Source organism: Dermacentor silvarum, chromosome 7, assembly GCF_013339745.2.
Source record: "Dermacentor silvarum isolate Dsil-2018 chromosome 7, BIME_Dsil_1.4, whole genome shotgun sequence".
NCBI lineage: Eukaryota > Metazoa > Arthropoda > Arachnida > Ixodida > Ixodidae > Dermacentor > Dermacentor silvarum.
Window position 1 is genome coordinate 21,985,803 of NC_051160.1, and position 21,444 is coordinate 22,007,246.

At 50.4% G+C, this 21,444-nt stretch overlaps 1 protein-coding gene across 1 annotated transcript; it reads right to left on the reverse strand.

Moving 5' to 3' along the window:
* Nucleotides 1-16,242: 16,242 nt before the first annotated feature.
* LOC119458728 (uncharacterized protein K02A2.6-like) lies at nucleotides 16,243-20,539 on the reverse strand. The gene has a single exon (XM_037720593.2). It carries the CDS (start codon nucleotides 20,348-20,350, stop codon nucleotides 16,394-16,396), a length of 3,957 nt encoding a protein of 1,318 aa, XP_037576521.2. The 5' UTR covers nucleotides 20,351-20,539; the 3' UTR covers nucleotides 16,243-16,393.
* Between the last annotated feature and the right edge of the window lie 905 nt (nucleotides 20,540-21,444).

Below are 21,444 nucleotides of genomic sequence, written 5' to 3' on the forward strand. Positions count from 1 at the left end.
GGTGCGATCGCAGACTCAACGGACTGTCCTTAACGCTGTAACACCCAATGTATCACGTATGTGCTATATACGCTGAGATTGATGGCCTCGAGCGAAAAGTTGGAACTTAACGCAATTGAAGACCACATAGTTAAGTTTTGATATAGCGATGTTTCAGATTCTTCTTCTTCTTTCTGGGGTTTTACGTGCCAAAACCAGTTATGATTATGAGGCACGCCGTATAGTGGAGGGCTCCGGATTAATTTTGACCACCTGGGGTTCTTTAACGTGCACTACAACGCAAGCACACGGATGTGGATATATTTCAACAAATCATTACTATGTAATTAATGCCATAACTAAACTTCAACTCGAATAAAATGTCATTGTCTTTTTGTAAGAATGCATATTATCCATGCATGGCCAGAAATAAACGTGAACAATTTGTTCAAATTTTCGCTAATGTAGAGTTGTGCCTTAGTGTCGCAGGGTTAAAGATACGCTACAAAAATGAAAAAATAAATAGTAAGTAGAGACGTTTTAGTTAATTATCTGTCTACGATACCAAAGAAGTTATCTACAAAGGACTAGTGGCGACGCCGCCTTATTAACGTCACAGATTTTCGAATACGTATGCTCGGGCACAGTTATTGTATTATCGGCAATGATGGACTACACTGCATTCTAAAATATACAAAGACTGAACTTAGCAAGTTTCAAGAACCTCAGCTGCGCCACAAGAACCCCAAATAGGAGAATTTGAATATATATACTCCGAAATGCGTGACGTCAAACAGACGTATACCGGCGCTGGGATTTCGGCGCGAAGTTCGACAAATGGCTCTTGGACCAATTGCCCATAATAATCGACCTCACACATCGAAATTTACGAAAATTGAGTTTCGAAATAATACTTTGCGAGTTATCAGTTGAGATTGACAGTCGAGGCTCAGTTTAGGTCTTACGCAAGGTATATATATATATATATATATATATATATATATATAGTGTGTGTGTGTGTGTGTGTGTGTGTGTGTGTGTGTGTGGTGTGTGTGTGTGTGTGTTGTGTGTGTGTGGTGTGTGTGTGTGTGTGGTGTGTGTGTGTGGTGTGTGTGTGTGTGTGTGTGGTGTGTGGTGTGTTGTGTGTGTGTGTGTGTGTGTGTGTGTGTGTGTGTTGTGTGTGTGTGTGTGTGTGTGTGTGTGTGTGTGTGTGTGTGTGTGTGTGTGGTGTTTTTTTGTGTGTGTGTGTGTGTGTGTGTGGTGTGTGTGTGTGTGTGTGTGTGTGTGTGTGTGTGTGTGTGTGTGGTGTGTGTGTTGTGTGTGTGTGTGTGTGTGTGTGTGTGTGTGTGTGTGTGTGTTGAGCCTTATATACGTGCAGTCTCAAGTCCTCCCGCCATAATTCAGCACCCAACATATCGCAAACCAAGAGCCGTTAATTAAAACTGCCTGCGGCGTGCGATGTCCACGGTGGTATGAAACCAATGCGGAAGCCGCGTGCAGAGAGAGAGAGGGCCTATAATGACGTAAACAACGGGCAAGTACTGCAGCCCCGAGTTTATAGAGGCAGGAAATCCGCCGCTGTGAAATATCCTCTTATCCTCGCCCGTGTTTATATGCATGGAGCCTCGAACAGCATTTAGAAAAAGCCACGGCTCGTAAAGCTAGAGAGACAATGTGTCCTGCGCGGAACGCCACCCCTGGGGCATATATATAGGATATAGTATAACGATTCGGAGAATTCTACGAAAGTTGCCTGACGCGGATACTTATATAGTTCACGCGGGTGGACCTCCAGCCTTTATCGACACGCACGGGTAGCGGTTTTCCGTATAATGTTAATACGTGGTGCAGCGCTTCGCCCTTATTGTCCCCCTTCGCGTTACACCACGTAACTTTTATCGACACCCATCGTTTACAACTTGCTGATGCGCACGCATGCTGACACGCGTGTGGATCGAGCACCACGGCCGCTCGTGCACACGCAAGGTGTGGTCTCATCGAGCGGCCGTGCCAGCACACAACCTTCGACGCATGGCGTATATATATACGCTGCTTCCAAACGGTGCTGGTTCACCGCGAGGAACCGCATATCCTACTCAGACCTCAAGGTACAGCTCAATGGCACAACCGCTTTTCTACTCGGTTCTTATTACTGAACTATAAGTCCTGGAAAAAATAAACGAAAAATCGCTGGGCGATCGTAGCCCAGCATTTTCCGGAAGTGCGCGCGAACTTTTCATCTTATTACTCATGATAATAATTTCTTTTCGCGCGTCTCGGACTTACGGCCGTCAGTGCGCGTTGCATAGCGCAGCTTGCAACACCGATACCGCGTTCCAATGCCGACACCGCGTTCCAGGAGACCCGCTCCGTGAATGCATCTCTCTCTCTCTCTCGCTCTCAAAGCGCGCTAAACTTCTTCACCTCGCAGATAACGAGCGTACGAACGCGCCAGCTGTGGACGAAGACGACGACGCTCGAACGCAATCATATGGTTCGCATCACAGAGTTTCTCAGTATAACACCATATAGTGTGAAACTCTATGGTTCGCATAAATGCATGTTCTGCAAGCGTGGCTGTATATCGTAGTGGTTAGGACGCTCGCCTTGGGAACGGGGGTACGCGGGCTCGAATCTCGCCTCGGCAACAAAGTTTATTTTATTTGCTTTCTTGGTAGTTCTTTGATACGCACCACAAATTACGGCTATAGCTTAAACTAAGCTTCGCTGCTAAAAAAGAAAAACCGGCGCGTCACAGAACAGTGGCGGCTGCAGATCGACGGACCAAAGACCTCTCCCCGGCTCATATCCCGGTCCTTGACAGGCGCTGTAATCAGCACCGAACACACGTCGCCTCGCAGCTTCCGAAAAGCACGCTGCAGCCGCGTTGCCGAGCGCGATATAGAAGGCATTCCGGAGCGAAGAAGCGCGGTATACTCGCGAACGCGGAAGCAGCAGATCGTCGAAGCCGCGCTCTCTCCCTGTGTGTCCGCGGCGCTGAAACGCGCATTGCGCGCGCTGATTAGCTATAGCTCCTCCGCGGATGCCACGCAGCCAACACTCGGAACGCGAAGAGAGCCAGCAGTATACAGCGCGCCCCGACAGCGATTAGAGAGACCGGGGGCTGCTTGTGGAGCAGTGACCTTGCGGTGGGGAGGGAAACGGCAGACCCTTTTTATCGTGGCTCCTCAACAGCTGCTGCTGCACGCTTCCAAAGTTCGCCTCCACGCATACGCGAGCCGACAGATATGTGCCCACATTATTCTGGAAGACTGCAATCGGCCCCGAAGTGTGCCAAGCGGCTGAAGGCAATATGTTACTGAAAAAAAAAATCCTAGTGCCCTTCCACTGCGTGAAGAAGGACGACCAGCGAAGCTGTTATGTGTTCTTCTAAAATGAAGAAATTATATGTATATGTATGACTATATATATGCAACTAAAGCATCGAGGCAGACACCCTAATCAACCTTAATCCTCCTTCATCCACCTTAATTGGTGGATTGATGGGCAGACTATATACCTCCGCCACGGGTCAGCCCGGTATTGCACTATCTTCGGGATCGGCCCACGGATTTCTCTGTCGACGCGACTTTTTTTTTCTACACACCCTGTCGACGTACGCACTTTCGGTCAGAACCTAGATATATACAGCTTCGCTGTAGAAACAGCTAAACTCGTGCCCGGATCAGTTAATATGAATGCACTATAGCATTCGTACCGTCTAGTCGAAAGCCGCGCACACACTGTCGACGCACGCACTTTTGGTCCAGAACCTATATAGACTAGATACAGCTTCGCTGTAGAACAGCTAAACTCGTGCCCAGATCAGTAATATGAATGCACTATAGCATTCGTTACCGTCTAGTCGAAAGCTTCGAAGCCGATGCGTGGCCGTACCTGTTGTCGGGCCGTCCCGGCAACTCTGGTTACCCGAAAAGCACAGAGATTCAGAGACAGAACGTCGATGTGCACTCTATACTCAGCTTCGAATGCAAAGAACGAGAATATATGGCACGAGATACAAACGAAGCATGTTGCGAAATCGCCACTGCGGCCCACACGCGCCGTATATATATGCATTACCATTTAATTGTATACAGTGTTCAGCGATTGAAACGCGATATTCGGAGCTCAAGGCAGCCGGCGGCTTTTTTGGGGATATATACTGCTGAGCGCTGGGGGCACTCGGCACCAACCTGATTAAATGTGTTATACGACGAATAAGGCGAGATACTTTTTTTTTTACCGCACTGTGACATGCACATAGTGCCAAAAAGCAATTATACGAGCAATAACTCTGCAGCGCTCTCCGGTGGCGCAAAAAGCGCCGGCCGCCACGAGCTCAGAATATCGCGTGTCAATCGCACGGGCACGTGTTCTTATAGGCACATGCGCACGAAATGTAACGGGGACGCACGAGTCTCCCGCGCTCCATTAAGTTTTGGAGAGCGGCGCGCCGGGGCTCGGGCGCGAACACGAATTCGAGGGACCGCGCAGCCGTTGACTCGCGAACACTCGGTATATAACCTTGCCTGCATGGCCGGGTCGAACTTTGTAAACTATATACTCCATGCGTGTGTTTATAGGTGAGTCCGCACTCTTGCGAGTGCAATTGGAAAAGAACGCGTGCCTCTTATGTTTGCGCTGGCTGCGTTGCCGAGTCCTTTGTTATACCAAGAGCACTCGATACCCTGTCATGAGTGACCGGCAAAACACGTGCGAAAGAAGGGTGAATATGTTATATCCTCGTTCCGTTCCTATGTGGCACATTGCGAGTTCGCGCTGCAACTATATAGCTCGCGATGTTGACGTCAACGTTCTTAGACATACTGCGAACGTTGGTTGGCGTGTTAACCCTGTATAAACTGATAGCGTGTGCATATACGTGCACAAAATCGAGAGGTGGAGCAGAAAGGAATACCCGGAAATACGAAGCTCTGTCGCAACGTGGTCGCAACTCATTTCAAGGGTATAGTAGGTGGGCTTCGTTACAACTCGGCTCGGATGTAAAAAATATCCATCGCATCTCGCCAGCTATACACATAGCGGACAGAATTGCGCTGTTGGTTCGGCGGCAGCGAGATATATTCTGTGCTGGGGACGGGAAATTTATTTCTCTTCTTTTTTTTTTTTCTTCAAAACAAAGTGCCTTGCGTAATAATTTGCGGCAACAAGTGGCACGCCGAAGTATATGAAAGTATAACGGCCGCGGCGCACACTGCTGACGTCACAGTGCGCGCGCGGAAACTTCCACGCCGCGAGGATATAACAGACACCTACAGAGTGAGAAAGAGAGAGAGAGAGAGAGCGCTAGAGACGGCATTCCCCGAATTCAAAAACCAGGCAACAGCTGCGCACCTCAACTGCGCGCTATACATGCACGGAGACAAAGCTATTTTCGCCCGATAAAAAAAAAAAAAAAAAAAAAAAAAAATAGCGATGAAAACAAAAATACAGAAAGAGAAGGATCAGGCAACGTTGCAATCGGAGAAATGCTTTAAATCCAGCGTGGATATACTGTGAGCGAAGAGACAATGAAGGAACCTCGTGTGTATACGTGGAACGCCAAAATGCATCGCACAAATGCATCGCCATAGTATTTCACGTCTCTCAGACACTTTTGTTGTACTATATGCTATATACGCATCACGCGTCCGTTGTAAAGTGCGAGTATGTGTTCAAAAAACTTCTGTCTTGTTACGAGCCAGAATCAGGCTGTGATTACGAGGCACACCGTAGGGGAGGGGTGGGGGGGCTATGGCTAAGTGTTGATCACCTGCGGCGCCTTTTTAAGCGGCACTTAAATCTAAGCACACGAGCTTTCTTGCATCCTCCTCCTCCTCCTCCTCCTCCTCCTCCCCCCCCCCCCCCCCGTGTGTGTGTGCGTGTGCGTGCGTTTTCGGGCTCAACACAAATTAACGGACGCAGGAGAATCCACGTGCAAGTAACGTTGGCAGTATATATGAGGCCCCCGTATTTCCACTTTTGTTAGCTGGCTGCTTCTCAGCTGTCAGCATTTGCGATGCCGCACGCGGTGGGGCAGATTATGCGCCATGGAACCGAACGAAACCACAGTTCTGAGTTTACTCCTTTATCGAACAAACTATATATATATATATATATATATATATATATATATATATATATATATATATACTGAAATGAAAGAAGCCACGTAGAGCAGGGACACGAACAAATGATTAAAAGAAGTAAAACCCGAACCGCGCGAATTTCGAGGTGCAATGAAAGAAGTCACAGTCGGAACCGATCGAGGTATACGCAATCCTCGAATATCTATAGCCAAGCAGCATGCATAGTCTAACCACCCACCCCCCTCCCCCTACCCTCCTTTTTTTTTTTTGTTCTAATTTTTAAAATCTGCGGCAGTCCGCAAACTGTTTTCCAGGATATTGCGTAGATCCTGCTGGATGCCTCCGCACCAGCAGGATCCGTACTTTTTCTTTTTTTCTCCCTCTTCCGAAGAGGAAAAGCTGCTGTCCACCTGTTGCTAGGAGCGCAAAAAACGGCCTCGGTTCGCTGTATGCATGTGCGGCGCTCCTTCGGGAAGTGCATCCGGCAAAGCGAGCACCGTAAAACAAGCGGACTGGCGAATAAAATTCGAGCGCCCAATTCGAGGACCCCCCGTAAAAAGAAAAAAAAAAACAGAAAACAAAGAAAGAGAGGGTATATAGCTTTTCGAACCGAGAGGACACACGGCCATCGCGGCTTCGGTCGATAACTGCGACCGCGACACGCTTCCCGGAACGCAGTTGCTCATCAGTTGCGTCAGCGCAAGCCAACAACAGTTCTTTGTTTGGAACGGCACTGACGCCGCCGCCGCCGCCGCCGCGCGCGCAGCTGCACACGATGCCACGGCCTCTCGCTGAAAGGCAGGCTGGCCTCCGAGATCCCGTGCGCTTTTTGTGTTGACTGCTAACTCTATGACTTGCAGTATATCCCGGGCCTCATTCGTTCGCGAAGTGCGCGATGCACCTTTAAGTGCTATCTTCGGATGTGGGATGCCGGGACTGTTGCGAATGCCGGTTTCGGTCGCGTGACGTCACAAGGACTCGCGGCGTGTCGTCAGCGTCAGTCGCGGATGGATCAATCAATCTGATTTGCGTAGCGTGCGCAAAAAGGGCCCCGCACCCACGACTGGCGCTATGCGAACACCTCCGGTAGAAGTTTGGCGAAGGGCGAGGCGAATACCACGGCCGAATACTTTCGGGCGAGCACGAAGCGCGTTTTCTGCCTAAAGGGCGCACTTTATAGAGCGGCCTATACCGACAGTAAAGAAGGGGTCAATATCCACTGCCCTCTGTGTTTTTCTGTTACGCAAAGGTTGTTGTGGGGAGAGTGAGGCAAAACAATTTCTTCGCTATGCAGCAAAATGTAAATGGATAAACGATAGTGATAAAATAAAAGAATTGAAAGAAAAAAAATGACAGTGAAACTAACAAAGATAACGCCGCAACGGAGAGTTCACTTGACGTCCGTCTCGTTCCGCCAACCGATAAGCGGTCGGCACACTAGTAAGTATATTCTAGGCACTATAGTCGTAGTGCTGAGACCACCGAAGCGTTCACTGTCGGTGCGCGTTAGTGTCATAATGCAGTACTTCTCTTTTCTGCTCGTAGGCGGCGGCACCGCCCCGAGCAAGAGCGCGGGTACACGGAGGAGTGTTAGATATATAAGGCGCGTCTGTGTAGCTCTCTGCAAATGCGTTTGTGGCGCAATGGGTTAAACGCTCGGCGATCTATCGTCGCGGACCGAGAGGTCGTGGGTTCGATTTCCAAATTTTGCATGTTTGTGGAACTTTTTCTTCTGGTTTCTTTCTTTGTATTATGTTCTATGACGTATTTCCGTGACGGAAATACGTCAGTGAAGTCTTGGTGGACCCCGGCATAAAACACTTTCGTGTTAAAATAAAGAAGATAGGAAAAGAAAGGAAAGAAAGCGTGTGCGGCGAAGCACGGCTTGGCGCTCAAGTCGCTTCCGCTGCGTGTTTTGACAAGAGCGCGTCGTCGCCCAGAGAAAGCGAGGCGACGCGTCTCGTATACATAGACAGGTGAACGAACGAAGCACGACACGAGGGGCACAACTACGGCGCGAACTTATCCGCTGCTCCCATGACCGCGGGAGTCGGAAAGGTCGTCGCCTTTCCGCGTCTTCGATGCCATACTCCCTTCGTGTATACTGTACCTACACAGTGCCTGCACACCACTAAAACGCGCCGCGTGACCGACTACGTGCTCCACGGGCAAATGACAGGTCTTGTAAACAACAAGCCCGCTCGAGCGTCTCTCCCCGACACGTGACTTCGGGGGCGACGCTATAACGCTTCGCGGACAATGCACTACTGGCTGCGCTGCTGCTCGCCGTGTTTCAAAAGAAAAGAGCAAGACGTCGTATTAACGAACGCGCGCTCTCCTACGCACCACGAGGCGGCCGATAGCCCGAGACTCGCGGGTGCATGCACCAACAAGGACGCGATGACGTCACGGAGAAGGCGCTGCTGCCGTCAGTTTCGGTGTTGGCAAACAGAGGCGCGCGCGGATCCACCCAGCGCCGCCCAGAGATAAGAGGAGGCCTCCTCCGCGCTCTGACTTAAAAAGACGACTGTGTATACGTGCGCGCAATGCGCAATTTGGCTCACGATCTCCAAGACCGCTAAATCCTTACAACCCACACACTTTAAGGATCATTCACATAAAAAAAATTAATTATGGGGTTTTACGTGCCAAAACCACGATCTGATTACGAGGCACGCCGTAGCGGGGGACTCCGGAAATTTGGACCACCTGGGGTTCTTTAACGTGCACCTAAATCCAAGTACACGGGTGCTTTCGCATTTCGCCCCCATCGGAATGCGGCCGCCGTGGCCGGGATTCGATCCCGCTACCTCGTGCTCAGCATTCACATTAGGCAGACACGACACCGACTTTGGTCTGCCGATTGTCGGCCGGCGCGAGCAGTTTACAGAACGGAAAAACGCTGTGGCCAACGGTTTAAAGGAAGGAGAAGGCTATCGCCAACAGTCGGCAGACCAAAATCGGTGTCGTGTCGGCCTAGCGTGAATCAGCCTTTACGGTTTCATCCACACGGTCAATACCACCAAGGAATGATCGTATCCGAAGTGAGAAATAAACATCCCAAATTAAGAACAGCGCAAGAGCGGGCAGATGTAGAAGAGGACGATCGCGCAGGGCGCTGGCTTCCAACAATTCTTGAGTTTCAATATTAATTACGTTCTGGGATCTTACGTGCCAAAAGCACGATTTAATTGAGTCACGCCGTAGTAGGCACGCCTCTACTTATTTTTGACTACGGGGTTCTTTAATGTGCACCCAATGCACGGTATACACGGGCCTTCTTGCATTCCGAAATAGCAATCACTCATAAACATCCAAAAATAAAACAGCACGAAAAAAAAAAACTGATGCGTAATCAAGTGCACGAGACCTGTTAACTATACATCTCCCAATATTAAATTCAAATTTCAATTCAAATTTATTTACCAGGCAATACGCTGGAAGTGGAAGGTCCACTGGGCTAAAAACCGTGAAAACAGCTTGCGCAGGGAATGCTGTATACGAACTTGTGCACGAATCCTGCACTACGTGGAAAAAAAAAAAAAAGAACCCGAATGGTCATGTGCAGAGGACGCCATGTTGCACTGGTGGAACGAACAGCGACATATCTTCCTGCTGTATAGTTGCGAAATTGCGGGCGAATAGAATGGACCGACACCGACAGCACACGTGCCCTGATGGGACCCACAGCAAACTTGAACCCCCCACCCCTCGCGGTATGAAAAAGGAGCCGCATATGCTGCCGTCGATATCACGGGACCCACGAAAAAAACATCTCTTCGAATAACGAAAACACGGCGAGGATAGACGAGATGTCGGGGCGCACGCGACGAGTCGGAAACAATGGTCTCTATATACGCATACAGACGGCGGCGTCAGCTACATATATATAGTATACTCGCGGACACTCGAAACTCCGAGTCGTTCGTCGCACCTATGGCCGCCAAGTGACCCCTGTGCGCGGCGGACACCGGTGTTTATTTCCGGTCTCGGGGCTCCGAGAGGAAACCAGGGCTCGCCTTTCGCTGACCCCCGCCGCGGAGACGATGACGGCCGCCATATTTATGCGCACATTTCCCCGGCTCCTCTTGTTTGTGTAGGCCTAGCGCCCACGGACGACTTCTTCGGTTTCGCAGGACGTAGACACTATAGATACAAAATAACCTCCCGAGACCCGAACACAACTACGGGACATAATCGCTCTTCAAAGTGGTTTTCGGCGTCGGCGTGGGTTTCGGAGTCCAAATCATCCCCAACCACCCCAACCGCACAGGCCCTCGCATGGCGCAAGGTGTTAGTGAACAAAAATTGAATTTCTCACAGTGAAATCCGTCAGAAAAATGGTAAAGTACGACTTAACCACAACCTATGGACATGGTGTAATTTTGCAACCTACGGACATTGGTGGACATGGATTGTAATTTGAATGTACCAGAAAACCTAACTCTGCTACGAAGAACCTCAAACACAAACCCCCTTTCCAGCATTTCTACCAGACCTGCGCGCGTCGGGGAAACAGCAAACAATTAATAAAATAATAAAAAGGTGCTAGCTTGGGCCTTGATATTTTAACATAAGACCACTTATATTGCCCCTGGAAAAACGTCTTTCCAGCCATGCATTTCAGTTTAAAAGTGAAGCTGACTTTAAGGGGATCGGTGTAAGCTTGGTTTTTGTAAGCTGGCTTTCCCACGTTCAGTGTTGCAGTGAATGAAGCCTACTTGCCGTATGCGAACGATGCGATGCCGAACGGGTCCCGATAACGCTATCGCGTTCTGCTCCTAAAGGCGAAGCTTGAGCGTCCTCCAATTTTTGCGTAATCACTTCTGAGTGAATTTTGAAAAAGAAAAAAAAAACAATTGAGGCCACGTGCAATATACATATTGTACAAGGGGTGTTAAGGATTGGTTGGACCGTATTTGTGAATGGAACATTTACAGCGACCCAGCGTCGCGATTCAGTGCCGTGTTTGTCTATACTCTCCTCATCGCCCTGACCTTTGACGCTGTTTCCATCAAGCTAAAAAAAAAAAAATGGAACGAGAAAAGACCCACTTCTAACAGAGAGGAGGCTTACCTGATAACGGACAAAAGATGCAAAAATGGAAAGACATGTGGCGACACCACCTTGAAGTTCCCGCACCAACTCGACGTGACGTCATGGATTGCAACGGTGGCTGCCCGGGCCTATAGTTAATATTTATTTATCGGCAAATACGGATTACAGTGTATTCCAAAAAGATACAAAGACTGAACTTTGCGAGTTTCGAGAACTTTTACTGAGCCACAGCCACACACACACACACAAAAAAAAAGGAAGTACTTAGAAATCTGACTTCACACTGACGTACCGGCGCGCCTGGGTTTGGGCGCGAAATTCAAGAAGCAGAACGTTGACTTCAATTTCTCTTATAGTAGTCAACATATTACCGTAACATAAACGAAAACAGAGTTCTTAATAATAGTTTTATCAGTTTAAATTGAAGCGAATTTAGCCTATCTCGTTAGTGTCTCTTTAAAGGGACACTAAATGTATGCAGCCTATGTTATCTTTATCGGCGAAATGTGGTGAAAGGAGCGCCTCGAACGCCACGCTACATATACTCCCTTCAACGTTGTTGCGTACATTTGGGAAGACTCCACCATCCGCCAAAAGAGAGAGAGAATAAACATATCTGCACCAGCGCAGAAGCAATACCAGCACAGCCAGGCTGACTTTAGAAGCCTTTCTTAAACCGTGCGTTGGAAAAAACAAATCAGCAGAGCGGTCAAATCCACTTCTTCTGGCGCTATTTGGCCATACTTGGCCCTTGCGCCATAAAACACCACGTATCATCATCACCCACTCCTATGTTCGTTTGTGTGTTTGTTTTTCCTGCCTCTGACAGGTCTGTTGCAGAACAATGGGCGATCATTAGCGCCAGGCGTAATATGGCGCAATCTTACGCGCGGTTTTCGCAACCAACAGCCAACGACAAATCCACTAACTTCTACAGCGCACTTCTCCGAACCAGGCGCGACATTCAAAGAGCGGGCGCATCGACCCTGTCGTCCGCCCCCGCGATTCGGCATCGTTAAAGAAACAGAAAACTGCGCGCTGCTCCCAACCGCACAAAATAAAGACACCCCAACAGCGCGACCGCCGAAACGACGCAGAGAGCAGCGCCGATCGTTGCACCGGACACGAATAGTGAGAGAGAGGGGGGGGGGTCAACAAAACAACAGGTGTCACAGCTAGGTAGCTCGCAGAGCGAAGGAAAAGGCACGTGAATCTCGCTCAAAACAAAAGGTGGGAGGCAGGCAGGCTGAGACACATGACCCCCGAAGATGAGACAACAGGCTCTATATAGCTGAACACATCCAACGCACCCTCCCCCCCCCTCCCTTTCCCCCAAACATCCTCCTTCACGGAAAAAACGAGACAGAAAGGGATCAAAACATGTCGAATCGGAACCGGCCCGGGGCTGTCGCATGAGTCCCTTCTTCGGGTTACGTACCAGGCAGAGAGGTGTGTATAGACAAAGGAGGGAGGAAAAAAAAAAGAAGAAAGAAAGATGACAAAAGGCGCCAAGAACCGAAAAATATAATAAAAAAAAGGACGGTGGACGCTGGCTGCTGCTGCACCTGTCAGCTGGGCGACAGGCGAGACGGTCGTTCCAGCTCGAAACCACGAGCTCCGCGTTCGTCCGATGATCCCTCCTTTGTTTCGCTTTATTATTTATTTATTTATTTATTTTTCCAGAAAAAAAAAAGAAAACCGCCGCGCGGTCATTGTCTCAGCAACACGGATGCCTACCGACCGAACCAGCGACAGCCGGAGAAAACTAGAAGCTCTCGTCGCATCGTTTTACACCTTTCACTCTCGAGAAGGAAAATAATAATAATAATAATAATGAGCCATTCCACTCTGTGAAGGTGGATGACCAGCGAAGTTGTTTAGTGCACGACGCAGAGCTGACACGGAATTTCGAATAAACGTACAAACATATTTATTGTCCTAATCGGTGGTCATCGTGACGATATAGGTACGCACGCACATTCGCGTATCACCTCTGTTATTAAATCTGTCCGTCACATCAGACAATGAATGGCTCATACCCCCTCAAGCAACCGCCATAAACGCGACCTCCCCATTACGACGACCGAAGAGAAATCCTACATTGGAATGATGGGCGGCAACGGAGCCTGCTGTGGAAGACGGCGACGACGACGAACGCGGGAGAAGTGGCACGAGCGCGTTCGCGCGGTTGCGCCGAGGGGCGCCAACTCTTTCCTCTTGTTTGCCTTATCAGGCGCACACTACGTCACGCACTACGTCATACGTTCACGGAGACGCATCGTTTTAGACACAGGTGGCCGTTAAACCGAGCTCCGACGCGAGCAGCGATATGCGTTTGCTTTTGTTGTTGGCTCTTTCACTCCCACTTTTTAGGGGAGAGTTTTTCCTCGCGGACGCCATAAAATCCCGGATCCTAGCCATATGTTACAGAAGAAACAAATTGCCAACGCGGGCGGATTCGCTTTCTGCGCAAGAAACGGTGACGCCACTGGTACGCGACACTCACCACCCGTTTCACGAAATGTGGGTGAGCAAAAACGCACTAAATGGTTCAGACGAACTCTACGTTCGCTGGATTAAACGGCTAGCTGCGAGAGGGCTGCGGATTAATTATGACCGCCTGGGGTTCTTTAACGTGCGCCTAAAGGTGTGGCGAAAAGATTGCGCGCGGATTCCAAGATGCACAACGCCGGTGCCTATTATTATTATTAGTCACATCTCCTTCTGGGTGGAGATGTGAGATGACCCTCCCCCCACTCCCCACCCCTTAATATTTCTGCTCTCGGTAAAAGTGTCCCATCTCGTAATACATATGAAGGAAGCAGACAATCAATCCACCCCATTGAAAAATCCATATGCCCCGTAACTCCCATATCCAATAATCCGATATGAAACATATATGATCCCATATAAAAACGCGTTTTTCCCATATGTCATATGATGTTATTGGATATATAGGAAATATCGGAAATACGGTATATTTTTTTAACTATAGGGAGAGAAGGCATGCATCATATGGGAAATTATTCGTTACGTTACATAATACAAATTATGTAAGAACTAATAATGCAAAGAAAATGAATGCAGTCGAAAAAGAGAGAGAGAGTAGATTTTAATGAAGAGAAGGGAGGAGAGGTCGGCCTGGAGAGCGTGTCTCTAGCCTGCTACTCCTCACTGGGGTAAGGGGAAGTGGGAGATACAGAGAGAGGTAGGTGACAGGTGAAAAAGATATCTGCCGCAGTTGGGAGCCGAACCCACATCACCCGGATTACCGCACGCAGTCCATGCTTTACCGATAACCCTAAAAAACGTTTACACCCCTTGGGGCGCCGTCTTGTCCCCGAACGATAACCGTCATCTGTCTCGCTTGCGTTTCCTTTCTTGAAAACTCGCTACGTTCCTGTCGAGAATGCTGTCGTCACGCTGATAAGGCGCACGCCATTCGTGGCCTGAAAGTACTGGGTGCGCATGCGTTGAAGAAATAAAGCGCACGCGAGAAAGATTAGGATTATTGTTTGGGGACAAGATAAACCTCAATGGGTGCAAACCTTTCTTAGCGTAAGCTACAGCATCCTCCCGTACACACTTTGCAGGATTAGCCCAGCGCCACGCAAATAACAATTTCCTCTGTCTATATAGCCTCATTGTTACCTTCACATATGATCGTGGCTAACAAAAGATCGAGCCCCTCGAGTCTCCTTATTCTCCTGCGTAATCTATAGAAGTGTTCCTTGTCGGAGTTAAATAAAAAATTGCCCATTGTCCCTTCCCACACCGCTAAGAACTCGGCACATGCGAACGTCGCGCCGCCTTCAGCCCATCGCGAGAACTAACGGAAGCGTGGCGAGAACGAGAGGACGCAAACACAAAGCACGGAGCGCACGCTATCGGGGCCAATGCCCCTCTTCGAATATCAGAGGCCAAGGAGTCCGATGAAAGAGGAGGGCAAATACCACGGATCGTGGTATATATGGTGAGTAAACACGGCGGAAAACGCACGTGCGCCCCCAAAGAGCGACGACCGGAGTCGAAAAGTGTATACACTGGCAACATATCGGCTAAGAAGAAGAAAAAAAAAAGGAAACGGTGTAGCACGGAAATCCTAGAATCACCACCCGAGAGTTCGGATAAAGCTCACTTCTATTTCCGCAGGAGTGCGTCGCACCGAAACCGATCGTTATCTCAAAGTCCAACGTACAATTTAGATGGACATCGTGATTTCAATGAAAAAGACTGTCAGCCCTTCCACTGGCATGGAGATGGAAGACCAGCGAAGCTGTACTATGGTGGGAATTATGTATTTCTAATTATGACTATTAAGATGTGATGGTGTAATTGGTTATTTGAACTATCAAAGAATGAGAAATGTATATGATCCGGTACTTTTCATTTATTTAGTGACCACAGGGACCATGGCCTTATGGTCAATACGGTACACCGCCATAGGGTGTACGGCAAAGGTTGGCACGTTCTTCATGAACACGTCACCAACGCCGCGCGCGTTCGGTGCGAACGCGGGCAAAACGCCGCCGCCGTCGACAACAGTTCTGCGCGTTGTTTGTGTGACTGCACACAACCGCTGTCAAAACGCTGGCGTGAGCAAGCGCGCCAGAAGCAGCGAGCGGTGTATCGCTTCAACGGAAACTGAGCGGCGAAAGCACAGCGCATACAAAGGTAGGAGCCGTGTTGCAGATCGCTTTCAAGATACGGTGCGCGCAACCGCCCGGCGCCGCGCAAAGTACAAGTTACTCGCAGAGCAGAAGCCGCAACCCCTCCCTGCCTTCCCGCTGGCCTCCTTTCGCGTGGAAGGTTGAGTCGGCAGTTCCCCTTGCGCCCGCGGTCTCGCAAGATACGCATTTGGTGCCGCAGCTAAACGTCGCCTCCCCTCCCGTCCCCCCACGGCCTTTCACGCGACGGAAGTAGTGGCGTTTGCTCTCCGCCGTGCGTTCGCTCCCCGTGAAAGCGCGCGTCCCTCGCGCGCTTTCACTACAGCATACGGCCATGAGTTTTTTTCTACATCCGGACGCGACCATCGAAGACTGAGCCTTTAACATCTTCGCTGTTGAAATGACCAGACGCCGGCACTCGTGGAACCAACAAGGAAAAAGCGAGCTTTATTGTCTTGGGCGTTGTTTATATGCCCCGAGATCGCAGGGCAAGGGAAAGGGCACACGGGGAGGCGAAAGTGATGGCCACCAGATAATCTGTGATAGCCGCGTGTGGGCTGACGTCACAACAATCTTCTTCCCCCCCCTTTTTTTTTTCTAAGGGGAAAACCGTTCGGGGGGTCTTCGGATCCGAGTGGACCTCCTCAGGGTTGGGGTAGCCTCGAGGGGCCGTAGGTCTGTTGATGCAGGCGATCCCGCTGCAGGTGGGTCCTCTGGTTCTGGACGGCCCGTGTTGCTTTCTGGCCTTACGTCAGTGGGACACGGGACTGGTGAACTGGCCAATGAGCTGTCCGGCAGTCGCACCTTGACTTGGTCCAAGTGACGGCGTATGATCTCGCCCGTAGCCCCATCCGCCGTTACCATCCGGGCGCCCTGCGTTTCCCGGATCGTGGCCCGCGTCCAGGGCTCTCCTTGTCCGAAGTTGCGTACCCACACTGGATCGCCTGTCTGCAAGAAGCCGGGCACATCAGTCTCGCAGGGGCTACGTTCAACCGGAGCAAGAGGCACCACAGCGTTGTCTAATCTAGAACGCGGCTGGAACCCCAACAGCCGCATTGCAGGTGTTTCCCCGCAGGCCAACGGGGTCCTTCGGTAACTATGCAGGATCCTCGCCAAACGGGTTTGTAACGACCCTTGTCGGTTTGTCTTCAATTTCTGCTTCACGGTTCGCACAGCCCGTTCTGCCAGTCCGTTTGACTGCGGGTGATACGGTGCGGTGCGCAAGTGTAGGACGTTATTGCGCCGCATGAAATCGGCGAACTCTTTCCCCGTGAACTGTGGGCCGTTATCTGACACAATGGTTTCCGGTATACCAAATCTGCTGAACGTGGTGCGCAAGGCCTCGATGGTTGAGCACGCTGTGGCGCTTTTCATGGGCACAACCTCAATCCACTTGGTATGAGCATCTACCAATATCATCAACATGTACCCTTCAACAGGACCAGCAAAATCTATGTGTAGCCTCGACCAACGTCGTCCCGTTTCCGGCCAGGGCACCGCCTCCTGTCTAGGCGGCATAGGAGCCGCTTGCACGCAAACCTGGCAGCTTTTTACGAGCCGCTCTATGTCCGCATCAATCCGCGGGTACCAAAACAGTGAGCGTGCCAGTGCTTTCATCGCACCGATTCCTTGGTGCGTGTCGTGCAACAGATGTAGCATCGCAGATCTTGCCTCGATGGGCACCACCACACGATGGCCCCAGTACACGAGTCCCTGACTGACAGTCAACTCGTCCTTCCTGTTGAAGAATACCTTCAAAAGCTCGTCCTGTCGAGCCAGGCGTCGTGGCCAACCTTCCTGTACCCACTTCCGTACCTTGGTTAACTCTCTATCCTTTGAAGTCAAGGCCGCTAGCTGTTTGGCCGAAATCACCCCATCGTTGAGGCTGTTTGTGAGAAGAACGTACTCACAACCATCGCAATCTTCGGATTCCTCGGGAACTGTCGATGAGGATACTGGAATCCTGCTGAGCGCGTCCGCGGGAACGTTGGCCTTGCCATCCTTGTGCTGGATATTGTAGCTGTAGGCGCTCAAGATAAGGGCCCAGCGCTGGATCCGGCCCGCAGCCATGGCAGGTACAGACTTGTCTGGATGGAAGAGGCCTACGAGTGGTTTGTGGTCGGTTATCAAGGTGAAAACTCTGCCGAGCAAATAGGCACGAAATTTAAGCACACCAAATACCAATGCGAGGGCTTCCCGCTCTAACTGTGAATAGTTACGCTCTGCTTGGGTGAGTATGCGGGAGCGGAAGCCGACCGGACGTAACACACCTTGACCCACATCGTGGGATAGCACCGCGCCGATTCCGACTGGCGACGCGTCGCACTCGAGAATTAGAGGCTTGTCGCCGTCAAAATGAGCTAACCACTCGGCTTCCTTGAGCCTCGTCTTCACCTCGTCAAAAGCTACCTGCTGTGGGCAGCCCCATCGCCACTTTACATTTGTGCGGAGAAGCTCGTACAGGGGTGCCATTACCGAGGACGCGTTCTTAAGGAACTTGTGGTAATAAGTGACCAGTCCCAAGAATGATCGCAGTTCTGCTGCGCTTTGCGGCTCCTTGACCTCGAGGATTGCGTCAATGTTTTCCGTCTTCGGCTGCACCCCATGAGCACTTATTCTGTGACCCAAGAAGTCAACTTCCGGTTGGCGAAATTTGGACTTGTCCGGATGCAACCGCACTCCCGACTGTTGGAACCGCTCCAATACTTTGCGAAGCGTGGCGCAATCATTCTTTTTTTCTGCCACAATGACATCATCGAGATAGACTTGAACCCCTGGCAAACCTTGCAGTATTGCTTCCATGCGGCTCTGAAACAACGCAGGGGCCGATGAAACCCCGAATGGTAGTCTAGTGAAACAGAAGAGCCCCTTTTGCGTATTCACGGTTGTAAGTAGCTGGGATTCTTCATCCAAAGGAAGCTGGTTGTATGCGTCGCGCAGGTCAATCGTAGTAAAAACCTCCCCTCCGTTTAACGTGGCTAGTATATCATCGACGCGGGGAAGAGGATACTGCGCTGTAAGACAGGCTTGGTTCACTGTGACCTTGAAATCCCCGCAAAGCCTTATGCTGCCGTTACGTTTCACCACTGGAACTACGGGCGCCGCCCATTCGGAGTGTGGCACTGGTTTGAGTATGCCATTTTCAACAAGTCGATCAATTTCCGCGGCTACTTTGGAACGTAACGCGTACGGCACTTGACGAGCTTTGCAAAACCTTGCAACGGCGGTTTCTTTTAGGCGCAGGTGGGCAGGAGGACCCTTGATAAGGCCCAGACCTGGTTTAAACACGTCCGGGAATTCTTTTAACAGATCTTGGACATCGACCTTTTCTACTGGATCTGTGATGGGCTCACCCTTGGCTGATACGTTGCAAACCGGTACATTAAGTAGGTCGAACGTTTGGATGAGGTCTCGGCCGCACAGGTTGGGCCCTTTGCATCCCAGGACGGTCAAGGTGCCTGCCACGGAACGCCCTCCTGTAGAAACGTTAAGCTTCAACTGTCCGCTCACCGGAAGTTTCCCGAGGAAACAAGTTAAGTTCAATGCGGAGTCTTGGAGTTTAGGCCAGGCCGCCCGATGTTTTATATACGTTGGCCATGTGATGAGTGAAACGGGTGAACCCGTGTCTAGCTGCATGGTAACCGGCACTCCGCCCCACTCCAACGTATGAACCAGCGGCTTGACTGTTCCGAGGGACCCGACGTGGTCTTCCGCAGCCCCCAGCATAAATAGGCCATCAGCCTCAGCGTCGTCATCCTTCGGCTCTAGCATACTGACGTCCTGATGTGACACTCTCGGCGCGGTAGGTAATTTATCTGCGCGACGGGAGCACACCCTCGCCAGGTGGCCACGTTGACGGCACTTGTAGCATATAGCTGAGCGGAACCGGCATGTTTCTGCGCTGTGCCCTTGACCTCCGCATCTGAAGCATGACATTCGGCGTCCCTCCCTCGGTGCGCCTTTCTCTGTTACCGCATACACATTTTCGTCTGACTTGGCCGCGCCTATCCCTCTTTCGTTCTCAACTGCCAGCTCGGCTGCCAGCGCTATTTCTTCGGCCTCGCTTCTGGTCAGGCCTGTTTTCGCTAACAGTTGCCGACGTACACTGGAGCTTTGCAATCCGCATACAATTCTATCCCGCAGCATTCTGTCCAGACTGTCTCCGAAATTGCATGTGTTAGCAATCTGACGGATGGCCAGAAGAAATTCTTTGACCGGCTCACCTGGCGATTGGTTACGCGTGAAGAACTTGTACGACTGGGCTATCTCGTTAGGCTCCGGCGAAAAATATTGTTGCAGAAGGGCCACGACCTCGGTGTATGAAAGTTCGTTCACCTTGGCTGGCGCGCAGCGTCCGGCAATCACGCCCACCGTGTTGGTGCTCAGCGCTGCAACGAGCAAAGCCCGTTTCTTCTTCTCTTCCGTAACGCCATGGCCCTCGAAGAATGCCTCTAGACGAACTTGATGCGCTGGCCATTCATCGGTGGCCTCGTCGAACGGTGGTGGGCCTGTATAGCTGGCCATTCCGTTTTCCTGGTGGTGTTTGTCCGTCATCCCACCCTCGTCGCCACTGAAATGACCAGACGCCGGCACTCGTGGAACCAACAAGGAAAAAGCGAGCTTTATTGTCTTGGGCGTTGTTTATATGCCCCGAGATCGCAGGGCAAGGGAAAGGGCACACGGGGAGGCGAAAGTGATGGCCACCAGATAATCTGTGATAGCCGCGTGTGGGCTGACGTCACAACAGCTGTAAAAAAAATGCAGATCCAACGCACATCTTGAAATCTATGGGAAGCGAACATTTCGTGAAGCGGTTAATGAAAAGCTATAAATTTGCCCATTTCATTCCTGCGTATTTGACATTAAAGGAAACTATATAGCGCGAGCATGTGATATATCGCGCTCCCGTGTTACGCACGTGGCAATCATGCGACACATGTGACACACGCAGCGTTTATATCTTTCAAAACGCTACATATAGTTGGCGTTGGCACGATACACTCTGAAAAATATTTGTTCCACAACAACGGTCGTCATCTACTTTGCGCGAATTTCTCAAGTCCAATACTTTCAGGTCCCGAACGGCATGGGCGTTATCAGAGTGCACAGAGCATCCCCGACAGGAAAGTATCTATAGCGCAGCGTTTTCGAGAAAGGTATAGCACGCAGGCAAGACACACTCGTAAAAAAACGTTTTCACCCTTTGGGGCTTATATCTTGTTGCACAACAATAATCGGCCGCTGCCTTGCTTGCGTTTAAATCCTTCCTGCTCAGCAGGAGCACTATAACGTGTGTGGGTAAAACGCTCGTGGTATATTATAGCAGCGGAAGCCAGCTACACAGTGCTCCGGCAGAGCGGATTGAGTGGAACGTGACCGTGCGTATATTACACCTGGCGACGTCGTTTTTACAGCCAGACGCATCGCACGTCACTGGAGGCCCTCCAAGATATAAGACGCTCGGGTCGCGCATGCGCCGTCGATACAGTTACAGCACAACGGCGCGAGCGCGCCTCCAGTGCGCGTATAATTGACATAGACATAAAATAGATGCAATTACTTCCGCGAACGTGCACGTATACGTAGTCGCATCCTGTATACTGTCTATATATCCTCATCGTTACTCATACCCCTCATCTTCGCTCTGA